The sequence below is a fragment of the Dermochelys coriacea genome, chromosome 25, assembly GCF_009764565.3.
Source record: "Dermochelys coriacea isolate rDerCor1 chromosome 25, rDerCor1.pri.v4, whole genome shotgun sequence".
NCBI lineage: Eukaryota > Metazoa > Chordata > Testudines > Dermochelyidae > Dermochelys > Dermochelys coriacea.
In genome coordinates, this window is record NC_050092.1 from 8,011,265 (window position 1) to 8,025,907 (window position 14,643).

General features: G+C 60.7%; 1 protein-coding gene across 2 annotated transcripts; it reads left to right on the forward strand.

Annotated features, from left to right (window-relative positions):
* Positions 1 to 768: 768 nt before the first annotated feature.
* On the forward strand, positions 769 to 12,567 carry FSD1 (fibronectin type III and SPRY domain containing 1). Of its 2 annotated transcripts, none has more exons than XM_038384417.2 (13): positions 769 to 1,010; positions 3,449 to 3,544; positions 4,162 to 4,293; positions 4,394 to 4,495; positions 6,052 to 6,074; positions 6,463 to 6,584; positions 7,306 to 7,515; positions 7,827 to 7,925; positions 8,667 to 8,826; positions 9,262 to 9,341; positions 9,830 to 10,081; positions 10,789 to 10,877; positions 11,910 to 12,567. In XM_038384417.2, exons 1-13 carry the CDS (start codon positions 996 to 998, stop codon positions 12,018 to 12,020), a joined length of 1,491 nt encoding a protein of 496 aa, XP_038240345.1. In that variant the 5' UTR covers positions 769 to 995; the 3' UTR covers positions 12,021 to 12,567. The 2 variants fall into 2 exon arrangements, with proteins under 2 accessions (XP_038240345.1, XP_043358413.1); XM_043502478.1 differs by lacking the exon at positions 10,789 to 10,877 and having other exon boundaries at positions 812 to 1,010; positions 11,910 to 12,088; positions 12,120 to 12,567.
* Positions 12,568 to 14,643: the final 2,076 nt, after the last annotated feature.

Sequence of the window (14,643 nt, forward strand, 5' to 3'; positions counted from 1 at the left end):
GTCACCGGAGGCAATCATGCCTCTGCATTGACTCGCACTGCCCCTGCAGAGCGATAGCCAGGCTGCTGCACCAGATCACATCCACCCTGCACAGGGGGCAGACGCAGCCGTGCACAGAATTACCCCCCTGCTGCAGTCACACTGCTGCGCACATGGGTACAGTCACTGAATCACCCCCACTCGGTACACAGAATCCCCCGCTCCTCGCATGCAGCTACAGTTTCACGGCCCCCAGCCTGGCTGCACACAGTGATGCACAGGGGCAGACACAAAACACACTGTGGTAGCCGGCCTGATGCCCCCCGGGCCCCACCCTGCAGAATACCCAGCCGGCGAGGAACAGGCTGCGAAAGGAACACCCAAGCTGCAGAGCTATGCTCACACTCGAGCACGGTGTCGGCCCCACTGGCGCACGGAATCACACCCACCAGGCACACACAGCCACTGGCACGGACACCGCAGCCTCCAGAGCGTGGGCGCCCTCCTGTGCTTGTCCCACTAACGTAGGCAGGTGCTAACCAGCTCCCTTCACCCGCCACCGCCAGCAAACTCTAGCCGCCCACCTCCCTGCTCCCCCAGGACCCACCCCACTGCAATCCTCGCCCCCCCTGCTCAGACAGCCTAAGCAGGGCTGCCCCTGAGGGCTCCTGCCTTGCCCCGTGCAGGGGTCAGAGCTGGGGGCAGCCTCTCCAGGCAGGACCAGAGCCTTGGCTGTTCTGTGCATCCCGCCCCCCCCAGGCGCGCCCCTTCTCGGGCAGGGACTACACTTCCCAGGATGCCCGGGCACCTGCGCACTGAGGGGGCAGGGCAAGTTCCCAGGCTGGGGGGGGGGGGTTGCGGCTGCTTTCCCAGCAGCTCTGTGGACGCCGGAGGGGCCGGGCCGGGCCGTCCAGCCCCCGGGCAAAGAGCCCTCGAGCGGCCGCTGGCTCCATGCCCTTGGGGGCGGCTCCCCTGCACCCATCGCCAGCGGCCGAGCTGGGCGCGGAGCTCTGAAGATGGGGGACCAAAAGGTGAGGCGGGGGAGGATGCAGGATGCAGGATGCAGGCTGGGGAGAGCCGGCCCCAGGTGATGCTACAGCATCTGTTCCCCGGGCGCGGAGAGGCAGCGATCCGGGCCGTGCGAGCCTCTGATCGCCGGCCCGGGCCGGCCCCTGCAGCAGGGAGCAGGGCAGAGGTGGTCTCCAGCCGGCGGGCTCCCCCACGCCCCGCATCCTCCCCGCAGCTTGGCCTCGGCCATGCCCCAGCCCCAGGGTCTGCGGGTCAGGAAGGCTTCCCACCTCCCTGGAGAGGCGGGGGGGGGGCTGTGGATCCTGAGGGAGGGGGCCTGGATTTAGCATGGGGGGGGTGTAATGCAGAGAACGTGCAACAAAGGAAGGGATGTAACATCCCTCCGCAGCTTCATCCCTCCCCGGGGAGATGGGTTTGGGGAAATGCCCCCTGGGGGGGAGGGGGCTCTCCGTGACTTTGGCATCGTCTCTGCAACGTGGGGTTCAGAAATGGAAACAAATGTGTCTGGACAGAACTACAGACCCCCCCCCCCGCCGCCGTTCCCCCCCCCCAGCTGGATGGAACCACAGACCCCACCCTAGCATATTCCCCCAGCTGGACAGAACTACAGATCCCCCCCCCCCCTTTCCAGGCTATTACCACAGGTGGATGAAACTACACCACCACCACCCCCGCCCCGCCCACAGCTGGATGGAACCACAGACCCCACCCCAGCCTATTACCAAAGCTGGACAGAAGGACAGACACCCCTCCCCCCCAGCCTTTTACTACAGCTGGATGGAAAGTACAGACCCCCCACCCCGCCTCACACACACACAGCTGGACAGAATTACAGACCGTCCTGGCGTATTTGCCCTGCCCCTGGCAGGCCAGAACTCCAGACGCTCCCCTCCCCCTGCCTTTTCTTCCCAGCCTTCCAAGTCATCCTGCTGTAAAGGCAGCAGATCCAGCACCCCCAAACCTCCTGCTGGCTCCCGTGGGGGTTCCCTGGGCGCAGGGCGTGCAGTGGGCTCCTAGCTTCTTTGGTGCTGAAAGTATTCCCCCGGGGAGGAAAGACAGGCTTACGGTTAAAGAGTAGGATGAGTAGGACAGGGAGTCCTGGGTTCAATTCCAAGCTCTGCCCCCGACTCGGCCCATGACCCTGGGACTGTATTGACGTAGACGGGTGAGAGTCTGCCTATGTGGATCCACTTGTAGAGCGACGCCTGCCCGGTTGATCTTGGCCTGCTCTGCAGAGGTGCTGAGTCCCCTGGACTGCAGCTGGAGTTGTGGTGCCTCGTACTTCTGAAAACACCCACCCTCTGTGTGCCTCAGTTTCTCCATCTGTAGTGGGGGGAGTGTGATTCTCACACATCTCCTAGGGTGGGGACACTTTTGAGATCCACCAGTGGAAGGGGCTGTGAAAATCCTAGTGCCCAATATTCACTGGTAACACAGACCCCTGGGGAGGGGAGGTAGTTGTGTTCCTCTGGTGGTTTTTCAATCACAGAAAGAGGCCCTGATCCTGCCTGATCCTGCCACGAGCTCTGTACAGGCACATCCCAGCCCGAGATGGTATTTTTGATTATTTGCATTAGAGTGACACACTGAGACCCCAACCCAGATTGGGGCCCCACAGTGCCAAGTCTGGCACAGACACCTACTGAGAGACAATCCCTGAGCCAAGGTCCTTACCAGTCGAAATAGACAAGACACACTGGATGGGAGGGGAAACTGAGTCACGGGGGTGGGACAGGACCACTGTTCCCTCTAAGCTGTGCACGTGTACACAGATCCTAACCCCCACGCACACAGCGAAACACCACATGCATAACAATTTGCACAGAACACATTTTTTGCACACACGGCCAGTCAAAAATTAGAGGGAACATTGGACAGGACTTGCCCAAGGTCAGCCAGCAGGCCAGCGGCCAAGCTGGGAATGGAGCTGGGTGCCCTGTCCATAAGACCCCACAGCCTGTAGTCTGGGGGAAATAGACGCATTTGCCAGTTTGATGGTAGCTAATAAAATGTAATGTCTGCGTGTAAGCAGAGTTGGGCAGGGTCATACCTGGGATAAGAAAAATGGGGGAGGAGAGAAACTAGGAGTCCAGACTCCTGGGTTCCATTCCTGGCCCCTCCATTGGGTTCCCATGTGACCTTAGGCAAACTCGTCCGTGCCTCAGTTTCCCCAGCTGTTTATAACATAATGTTACTCCCCAAAGGAGCTGTCAGCCTAGGCACCTCATGTCTGGGGCGTGTGTTGAGATGCTTGCACGGAAGGCACGAGGGGCAGTGTGGCACAGCGTGATGTGTTTGTGTCCCTGTCCCAGGCAAGGGGCTCCCCATGGAGATCTGAGCTGGGCCCTGGGGGATGGTGAATTGCCCCCGGCTCAGGAGCAGGGGTGGAGGTGGGAGCCCAGGGGTGCTGCTGACAGCCGGCATTGGTGTTTTGGCCCAGGACGCCCTACGGAAGATCATCACCACGCTAGCCATGAAGAACGAGGAGATCCAGAACTTCATCTATGCCCTCAAGCATATGCTGCAGAATGTGGAGGTAATGGGGGGGGTCCCGCCTGGCTCTGTAGGGCTCCGCCTGCCCACCCTGCTCTGTGGGGTTGGCATCACAGCACCCTATCACCCTCCTGCATGATACTTCCTCCCGTCATCTCTCTTGCATTGTGTTGGCATGACAGGGCCCCTCCTCCACCAACCCCCCAGCATCGGCATGACAGTGCCCCTCTGCCACCAACCCCCCAGCATTGGCAGTGCTTCTCCCCCCACCAACCCCCTAGCATTGGCATGACAGTGCCCCTCCCCCCACTAATCCCCCAGCATTGGCATGACAGTGCCCCTCCCCCCACTAATCCCCCAGCATTGGCATGGCAGCGCCCCCCCCATCACACCTATGCCCCCCAACCCCACGCTGTCGTGGTGTTTTCTTGCGGATGGAATTCGCTGCTTGAAAAGAGGCACTTTCATGAGCGCCGTGACGTGCCGCAGACAGGGAGGGCGAAGCCGAGGGGCCCGTCCTGAGTCATCTGGCTGGGGTGGGAGCCAGCTGGGAAGGGAGGGGCGGGGGCCGGGAAGGGGGTAGCTCAGTAAGCCACAGCCGGGGTAGCCGTCCTGAGCTGGGGCCTGCACTGCTCTCTCCCCCCGGCCTGTCTCCCCCAGGCGAACTCCACCAAGGTGCAGGAGGACCTGGAGGGGGAGTTCCAGTCCCTCTACTCCCTGCTGGGCGAGCTGAAGGAGGGCATGCTCATGAAGATCAAGCAGGACCGGGCCAGCCGCACCTACGAGCTGCAGGTGAGACACCCCCGCCCCAGCTCCAGCCGGGCCCCTGGCTGCCCCCTGCCCCTGCTGCCTCTGCCCCTCACTGGGCCCGGCTCTGTCTGTCCCACTGCAGAACCAGCTGGCTGCCTGCACCAAGGCACTGGAGAGCTCCGAGGAGCTCCTGGAGACGGCCAACCAGACGCTGGAAGGGGCCGAGAACCACGACTTCAACCAGGTGCGCCCCCACTTCCCCCTCCGCCCCCCCCCAGCTGGAACCAAGGCACCCCGTGGTGGGACGGCGAGCGAGCGCACTAACCCCTGTGGTGCAGCAGTTAGGGACACTTCGTGGGACACCCCCTCCTGGTGTGGGGAGCAGCCTCCATCTGAGGTGGGGGAAGGGGGGGCTGATCATTTGTGGGAGGGGGAAGGTCAGACCCTAAGTGGGCATCCAGTCTCTGACATCCGTGATCGGGTGTCTGACCCCCACATGTCTCCCCCAGCTCTCCCTGGGTCCCCACCCCAGCCACAGTTGAATGCATTTGGGCTGCCGGTGTAGGTTCTCCAGGGGCCATGCCACACTCTGCAATGGGCATGGAGCTTGGACTGGTGCAGACCGTACCCACAGCCCAGCTGTGTTCAGCCACATAGACCCAGGCTATGGGAAAGGTGTGTGGGGGTGGGGTGCAGCTAAGCAAGGGGGGGCCCAGTGCAGAGGGTTATTAAATCCATGCCATGCATTGCACTGGGGGGAGGAACCAGGGTGGGTCCATGGTGCAGGGTTGTCCACCGCTGCCATAGATCTACCCGCTACAGTCCTCCGTAGGCAATGGTTGAGAGTTCGGGCTCCTTAGCTCTTCCTGTCCTGGACCCCTGGCTCTGCCCCCTATTCTGTTTTCCCCTAATATCACAAGCATTTCCACACTGGATCCGATGACCCCACCCAGTCTGGCCCCACCAGTGGATGCTTCAGATGAAGACTAACCCCTCCTCCTCCCCACCCCGTAATGTCCTGCAATGTCACGCTATGAGGAGCAGACACCTTCCTGACCCCCGCCTACCTGCAACCCAGAAGCATGAAGGTCGCTATACCTTGTAACTGTGGAAGCTGGGCTTATTCCTGGGAATTCCTACTCCTCTCTTGAATTTTACTAAGCTATTTGCCTCTGTAATCTCCAGCGGCAGTGAGGTCCGCAGGTTAACTCTGCGTTGGATTATATGGTGATGTACACTGTGATCACCCCCTCCTGGGTGAGAAGGGAACTGCAGCTCCTGTGAAGGTAACTTAGGCCAGCCTCTACAGTGAAACGGGCCAGACTGGAGTCCTGGGATATAGCTTAAAACAGAGAGAGAATTGCTGATTTCAGGAAGACTTGGAGGTGATACCTAGAGGGTAGAGCAGGAACCAAGGATTCTGAGTTTCTAGTCCTGGCTCTGGGATAGTATTACCTAGTGGGTAGTGCAGAGGTCCCAGGTTCTAATCCTGGCTCTGGGATGGCAATGTTGTCTAGTGGCTAGATGGAGGTGGTTGGAAGTCAGGACTCCTGGGTTCTCTTCCTGTCTCTGCCGCTGACTTGCTCACCTGCGGAAAGCCAGCTTCCTGCTCTGTGCCTTGGTTTCCCTATCTAAAAGGCTGACCTCACAACTTTGTGCATTTGTGTCCCTGCTCGGGGGCGCTACAGCTGCACAGAGTATGGTGATTATTATTTATAACGCACCTGGCTGCCCTGTCTGACCCTCTCCTTTTCTTTTTGTTCCCTCCTTTCTCTCTCTCTTTTCCTCTCTGCTTCGAAGGCTGCCAAGCAGATCAAGGATAGGTACGGTACCCCCCACCCCAGGCTGTCGCCCGCTACTTGCTGCCCGGAGTGTGAAGCCTTCTTACTAACATAGCATAGGCTAGCCCGGTAGCACCGTCCTCTCCCCATTGCCCTGAGTCCTGGGGATGAGTCCCCAAGGCTGGAGAGGAGAAGGGGGCAGGATGTCCAGTCACGGAAGACTGAAGACGATCCCAACGCTCCTGGCGGGGGGGAGACAAGGGACAGCTTGGGTCCTGGCTGAGTATGAACACAGATCGTGGATGGTCTCTGATGAATCTGGGTGCTTCCCAGCGCCCCCTGGTCTGCAGGGAATTTGGGAGGGGGGCTCAGCTGTGCGGGTGCATTCTGGGAAGGGGCTCTTCTGACTCTTGTCCCGTCCCTCCCCCAGCGTGACGATGGCCCCGGCGTTCCGGCTCTCGCTCAAGGCCAAGGTGAGCGACAACATGAGCCACCTGATGGTGGATTTCACCCAGGAGCGTCGCATGCTGCAGTCCCTGAAATTCCTCCCAGGTAAACGGGGCGGGAAGGGGAAGGGGAGCCTTCGCGGCCTCACCTGGGGTTGATGCAGCCACCCTGGGCTGTCGTTGCTGCCAGAGGGTTTCCCGCAGCCAGGCCAGGCTGTGCTGGCAGGACGTGGGGGTTTGGGAGGGGCTGGCAGGACGTGGGGGTTTAGGAGGGGCCAGGCCAGATCGTGGCTGGTGGGGGGGCGGTGGGATTTGGGAGGGGCCAGGCCAGGCCATGGCTTGTGGGGGGCGATGGGATTTGGGAGGGGCCAGGCCAGGCCGTGGCTGGTGGGGGGCGATGGGGTTTGGGAGGGGCCAGGCCAGGCCGTGGCTGGTGGGGGAGCGATGGGGTTTGGGAGGGGCCAGGCCAGGCCGTGGCTGGTGGGGGGGCGATGGGGTTTGGGAGGGGCCAGGCCAGGCCGTGGCTGGTGGGAGGGCGATGGGGTTTGGGAGGGGCCAGGCCAGGCTGTGTTGGCAGGATGTGGGGGTTTGGGAGGGGCCAGGCCAGGCCGTGGCTGGTGGGGGGCGATGGGGTTTGGGAGGGGCCAGACCAGGCTGTGTTGGCAGGATGTGGGGTTTTGGGAGGGGCCAGGCCAGGCCATGACTTGTGGGGGGCGATGGGGTTTAAGAGGGGCCAGGCCAGGCCATGGCTGGTGGGGGGTGATGGGGTTTGGGGGGGAACACAAGGACCGTGGCTGCCATCCCTTTGCTCTCACCCTCTCGTCCAGTTCCCAGCGCCCCGGAGATCGACATGGCCGAGTCGCTGGTGGCCGATAACTGCGTGACGCTGGTCTGGAGGATGCCCGACGAGGACAGCAAGATCGACCACTACGTCCTGGAGTACCGCAAGACCAACTTTGAGGGGCCCCCGCGGGTGAAGGAGGACCAGCCCTGGATGGTGATCGAGGGCATCAAGCAGACCGAGTACACCCTCACTGGTGAGGGGAATGGGGGCATCTACTCACTGCAGCCCCAAAGCGGGTGCTTACAGAGAAAGGGATAAGAGCACTGGCTGTGCAAGGAGCTCTGGCTACTCCATACCAGCCTGACCCAGCAGGAGGCGCTGTGGGGAGGGGGGCAGGAGCAGGAGCACTGGCTCGGGCGGGAAGATCCCAGCAAGGTCCTAGCCTGTCCTAGTAGGAAGTGCTGGAGGGTGCCGGGCGTAGGGCTGGCTGTGGGGGGCTTGCCGGCCCTGCTGAGCGCTGGCATGGACCCCCTGCTCCCTTCTAACCCTGGCGACCTCCCTCAGGGCTCAAGTTCGACATGAAGTACATGAATTTCCGCGTCAAAGCCTGTAACAAGGCTGTGGCGGGCGAGTTCTCCGAGCCGGTCACCTTGGAAACCAGAGGTGCGTTGGGGGGGGCACGAAAATAGGGGGTACAGGCTGCATCAGTGACACCTCCTACCACTCCCAGCCCACTCTCCTGGGCAGAGGCGGACCCCACTGGACACCCCCCAACAGCCCCACACCCGCCTGCAAGTGACACCCATGTGGCTGGGGGCATGGGGCAGGGCTGGGTGTACCCTGCAGAGCCTCTGGCACCACGGGACTCCCAGCCCACAGGGGAGCCTCTACCTTGCTCCTCTGTCCTCCCCCAGTGCCAGTCAGGTTAAGGCCCCCAGCGTGGGACCCAGGGATCCTCAGCAGCACCTGAGAATCCCCCCACCCCCTCCCCATCCCCCAACTGGGTCACGTCACTGATCCCTAGCATGGGTTGGGGTAGGGACTGGGTGGTGAGTCCCCCTTGAGATGGGGTACAAAGCTGGGGGACGGGTCCTCCCTGCAGTGTTTGGGGGGCGATAGAGAGAAGGTGGGACTGTGGGGGCTTGTCCCTGGGGTGGGAGTGATATGGGATTGTGGGGAGGAGAGTTCTCCACAAGTTGGGGATGAGATGGGGGGATGGGGTGGAGTTCAAGGGGATGTGGGAGGGGTTCCTGCCCAGAGTGGGGTGAGGTGAGGTGGTGGGAGTGGGGCTCCCTATAATGGGGGTGGGGTGGGATGTTGGGGATGTGACAGTGGGGAGAGGCTTCCCCCCCCGGACAAGGGGGTTCAGTCCAGCTCTGACCGTGCCCGGGGTTCCTTCCCCAGCGTTCATGTTCCGCTTGGACGCCAGCACCTGTCACCAGAACCTGAAGGTGGAGGAGCTGAGCGTGGAGTGGGATGCCATGGGGGGCAAGGTGCAGGACATCAAGGCCCGGGAGAAGGACGGGAAGGGCAGGACGGCGTCCCCGGTGAACTCCCCTGCCAGGTAAAGCCTCGGCCCTCTGCAGCACTCGCCCACACCCCACAGCACGGAGGGGCCAGAGGAGCTGAGAACAGCCGGAGACTTGGGAACAGACATGTCCTGTCCTAAATGCCTCAACCCCAGAGAGCCATGGGGGAGCAACAGGCCCTGGGTCACACCCAGACATACAGCCGGGGGAGGGGGGCTGGGGTACGGGCCCAGTCATGGACCGATCCTCCGGGGCAGATCCAAGGGGGTCATGGAGGAAGCCGGGGTGCAGGACCCACCCTCTAAGCTGTTCTCAGGGGACAGAGACCTGGAGAGCCAGGGAATTGGGCCCTGGACTGTCATTGAGAGATGGCAAAAGCCGGGAAGGAGCCTCAAGGTGAGGGCAATGGGACCCTGTCCCTGGGGCAGGAAGCGCGGCTGCAGCTTGTCTGCCTGTCCTGCCTTCTCTAGGTGCGTGCAGTCTCCGAAGAGGATGCCCTCGGCCCGGGGGAGCAGAGACCGCTTCACAGCCGAGTCCTACACTGTGCTGGGTAAGAGGGCAACGCGCAGGAGACAGGGAGTCTGTGTGTGCAGGCATGGGGGGTGGGATGGTGTCGCCTGCTGGCAAGCGGGGCCCCTGGGGGGGGCCACGAGACTCAGTCGCGTGCGCCAGGCACTGGCAAAGTGCTAGAGGCCTGTAAAGGGATCCTGATCTGATTTAAAACCAGACTGTGTGCTGGGGGCAATCGGGGGGCAGGGGGGCGGGGCAGGCAGGCGCTGGGATCCTGATCCGATTTAAAACCAGACTGTGTGCTGGGAGGGTGATCGGGGGGCAGGGCAGGCAGGCACTGGGATCCTGATCCGATTTAAAACCAGACTGTGTGCTGGGGGGCGACCGGGGGGCAGGGCAGCCTGCGATCCAGGATAATCCAAGGCTGGGGCTCCTGCTGAGAATGCCCCAGCTCCCTCCACCCACACCTGTGTGGACTGGTGGGTGCTGGGATCCCTGTGGCTCCCCCTGACTCCCATCTCTCTGCAGGCGACATGCTGATTGACGGGGGAGACCACTACTGGGAGGTGAGGTACGACCGGGACAGCAAGGCCTTCGGCGTGGGGGTGGCCTACAGGACCCTGGGCAAGTTCGACCAGCTGGGCAAGACCTCGTCCTCCTGGTGCATCCACCTCAACAACTGGCTGCAGGTCAGCTTCACCGCCAAGCATAACAACAAGGCCAAGGTCCTGGACGTGCCCGTGCCCGACTGCATCGGCGTCTATTGCAACTTTCACGAAGGTGATGCCTTGTGTGCGTCTGTCTGTCCTGCTGCCTCATGCTGGAGGGGGTGAGCCCTGGTCTGCGTGGGTCTCTCCATCCACTGGGCTCCCTGCTGTCTCTATGCGTGTGCAAATCAATGGCCCCAGAAACCAAGGCAGCGACAGGGCAGGGCAAACTCCCCCGCACCTAGCGAGCCCCAGCCCTGTCCCAGCAGAGTCCCGAGGAGGTACCGGGGAGTTCTGACCCCACTGCCCCAAATGCCCGGGAGCCCCTGCTTGTCTGGCCTGCCACCAGCTGGGAGCTGAGTCCGGGCGCTGCCAGCCTCGGTCGATTCCAGCTGGTGACCTTGGGGTGGGCTGCCCGGCGGGTTCCCGGCCGCGGCGTGGGCGGGTGCAAAGAGCCGCTTGCACGGCTGCTGCCTCAAGCCCCGCTGGGGCTCGGTATCTGTGCTAGGGCTTTGCCCGGACGTGCCTGTGTCAGGGGTAGAAATTCCCAGAACTGGGCAGCCCCTCTAGGCCTGAGGTTGACCACGCGATCAGCCGCTGACGCGTTTCCCGGGCCGCTGGGGCTGGAACAGCAGCCTGGCAAGGGGGTTCAAGTTTCTCAGGCTGGGCTGGGTCTGAAGGGGAGGCCAGAGGTGAGAAATCCCCCCACCGCCCTCCACCGTGCACCTTGGCTGGGCTGCTTGGCCCCCCTCTTCTGACTCTTCCTGTGTCTGTCTGCAGGTTTCCTGTCCTTCTACAATGCTCAAACCAAGCAGCTGCTCCATACGTTTAAGGCCAAATTCACCCAGCCGGTGCTTCCTGCCTTCATGGTAAGGGGTTGTTCACGGGGTGGGGGTGCGGGAAGACACTGTGGCTTGGGGCTCTGGGAGAGGAGGGGGGGGGTCCAGACTCTCTCCCCTCTCCGGTCAGGGAGGGTTACTGCATGAGCCCAGCCCAGAGGGGCCCACGATGCTGGAGCCTGTCTCTGATCAGGTTATTGCCACGCCTGTGCTCGCATTGCTGCTGGCGGCCCTTTCCTGCTCATAACAGGCAGCATCACCTCTGAGGTGGGAACTCACCTCTCTGCAAACCAAAGGCACAGCTTCCCCCACTCCCCGCACCTTGGGGAGGTAGGGGGGTGGGAAAGGAGGAGGGTGGACCCCACTGATTCAGCTCTAGTCCCTCCCCCAGGAGAGCTCACTTTGCCTTGTTTCTGTCTCGTTTTCTGGGATGGGGTCAGACCCAGCGCCCAGCAAAGCCCTCGGATGCTAGAGGCTAAATTCAGAAGGCCGGCAGAGGATGGCCCAGCTGCCTCTGCTGGGACACTGCTGTGGGGGGAAGCTTGCAGCACCAGAAGGCCCAGCTGTCTTAGAATGGGCACAGCTCACCAGACAGTCTGCTAGCTTGGTGGCTAACAAACCGTGGTTTGCCGGGGGACAGCAAAGGGGAGGGGAGGTTTCTACGGGACGGTCTCTCACTGCTAATAATAATTAGTTCGATGGAGTGCTTTTCCTCAGACCACCTCCATGCACTTCACCATCTTTAACATACGCAAGGTGGACTGGGCTCCAGGAGACCTGCGTTCAAGTCCTGGCTCTGCCCCTGGGTGGACCCTGGGCAAGTCACTTTGCCGTTGTGTGCCTCAGTTTCCCTATCTGTAATGGGGGAGAATCCTGCTCTGCCTCCCAGGGATGTGCGGGGGGGGAAGCCATGGCCGTGGGCGAGGCACTCAGAGACGCTGGTGACGAGAGTGAGTTAAACACCTGGCTGCTCTGACACATGGCATCCCCCGCCCTTCCATGCCTGCTGGGGGTGGTGCACTCTGCAGGCGGCTGCAGTAAGTGCCTCATTGTCCTCCCTAGGTTTGGTGCGGCAGCTTCCATGTGTATTCTGGACTGCAGGTGCCCAGCACTGTCAAATGCCTCCAGAAGCGAAACAGCACCACCAGCAGCTCCAACGCCAGCCTGACTTAGACACGCGTGGCCCCCCTGGCGTGGTGGGACCAGGCCCAGCTTTGCTGTGGGACTGGGCCACCTCCTGGCTCTCTGGAACCAGGGAGAGATGCAGTGTGTGGCCTGTTCAGTTTTCTTTCCTCCCAGTTCCTGGAAGGCTGCTCGAGGCGGAGAGGCTGGTGCTGCAGCGTCTCAAAGGCTCTGAATGTACCGAGACTTACCTGCCTATGACTGTAAACCCACCTCCCGCTCCAAGCGCATCCCTTCCCGCCGCCTCACACTTGCCTTCAAGAGACAGGGGGACGTCCACGAGCCAGACTTGTGCCAAAGGCAGGCCGTGCAGAGGATGGCCTTTAAGCGCCCTGGGATCTCGAGTCCAGAGGATGGGGCCTCCTCTGGCTGAAAGCAGGTTTTTGTTTTGTTTGGGTTTTTTTGGTCCCGGTCATCATAAAACCCTATGCTTAAAGGTGGCACCAGGAACGTGGGCACGCGTCTGCTTTTAGAGCCCGTTAGCCTCTCGGATGACAAACGCTGCTTCTGGCCTTAATAATAAACCTTGCTCTCGGCACAGCCTTGCCCTCTGCTGTTTGGTGTCGGCTTGTGGTAAGGCAAGCCAGTGGTGGTTGGGGGCCAGGCGCGGTCGGGGGCCAGGCGCGGGGAAGAGACGACGGCGTCTTTGCCGCTTGCTGGTCCTGCCACGAGGCACCTGCCCGCGTGCAGTCGGTCCTTCCTGGGGTTTGCGGGGGGAAGAGCCCCCAGCCGAATCACTGGGTTCTCCCGAAATTCCCAGGGTGGGTCATTGCCATCTGCGGCAGGGCTTAGCAGCCAGGACCGTGCTTCCCACGGAGCTGGTCTCCACTAAGGACGGGGAAAAGGGGGGGTCACCCAAGGGGCTGACTGCTGAAGGAGGTTTTACATCTAAACCCTCTGTAACGCGGAAGAGATCAAAGCAACCCCCCCACCTTGCTTGGCCTCGTATGGGCTGGAGTGCAGGGCAATAGGGTCCCACAAAGGGGTAACAGCCTCTCTCTGCGGTGGCCACAGTCCCGGCCCGGCTACGGTGTCAGTGGAATAACATTTATCCCTCTCTCCTATTTCAGGACTGTGAGTGAATGGCGCGGGGTCAGGTATCTGGCGGGTTGCGGCTGGGTGAGCTCCCAACCCAGTGGCTCTTTGCAGCAAAGTTTCAGCGTGGGCAGATGGCACAGGAGGGGGGCAGAGGGTTTCCAGGGCAGGCTCACTCCTGCTCTCTGTGTAGCTCTTGCGTTAATTAAACCCCAGGGTACAGCCTGGCTTTGGGCCCCGAAGGGGGAAAATTCTCAAGTGGGCCCCGAAGGGGGAAAATTCTCAAGTGGGCCCCATGATGTGGGGTACCCAACCTGACGCAGATGGCACCCGCTGTTCAAAAGGGCTGAGCCTCCTACTGACTTCCACAGGAATTTGGGGTTCTCAGACCCTCTGAAAACCAGGCTCAAGCTGTCTCAAGTTGGGCAACCCAAAATCACGAGCGACTCACCCAAGGTCACACAGCATGATAGTAGCACAGCCAGGAGTCCTGACGCCTATCCGCCATCTCTAGCCCCTACACCCAGTCCCCTCTCCCCAGCCAACATGCAGACTTAGGATGTGACCGCGACTGCAGGAGGCTGGGGCTAGCACCGGTGAGTCGAGGGAAAACGGTCGATTTTATGAGCAATGTATGCAAAGTGGGTAACGATCACACACTGTACAAATCCCTTCAAAAGCACAGGCCTCCGTACAGCCGGAGAGCCAATGAGCCAGTCCTCAGCTGGCGTACATCCGCACAGCACCGCCGATTTCAAGGCACAACACCCAGTGCAATATACAGGATAGAGTGAGAGGGGCCGTGCATCACCAGGTCTAGCATCATTGCACACCATGGCACGTGCCAAAGACAAGCTGCCCAGGTCACTGCTTGGAAGAGTCCAGTACACCGGCCAGGCCAGTCTCTCTGGGCCCCTGCTTGCAGGGGTTAGCAGGAAGGGAAGGGAGGCATCCTGCACAGATCAGAGAAAAGGACATGGGGGTTGGGGATGGGCCCTTCCCTGGGAGAGGGAATGATTCTTGGCTGAGGCTTTAAAGGGAATTTGACACTTGGAAAAGTACTGATTCACGCTGAGAGGAATGTAGGATCTTTTCCCCAGATGGACTTAGGAGAATTAAGGATCTAAATGAGCTGTTACCACTCAAGAAAGATCTTGGAGCCATTGCGGATCATTGTCTGAAAACATCCGCTCAATGTACAATGGCAGTCCAAAAAGCTAAACAGTGTTAGGAACCATTAGGAAAGGGATAGATAATCAGAAAGAAAATATCATAATGCCACCATATAAATCCATGGTACAGCCACACCTTGAATACTGCTTGCAGTTCTGGTCGCCCCATCTCAAAAAAGATATATTGAAATTGGAAAAGGTACAGAGAAGGGCAACAAAAATGATTAGGGGCATGGAACAGCTTGCATAGGAGGAGAGATTGAAAAGACGGACTTTTCAGCTTGAAAAAGAGACAACTAAAGGATATGATAGAAGGAAGTGTTATTTACCTCTTCACATAACACAATAACCAGGGGTCACCCGATGAAATTAATAGGCATCTGGTTTAAAGCAAACAAAAGGAAGTA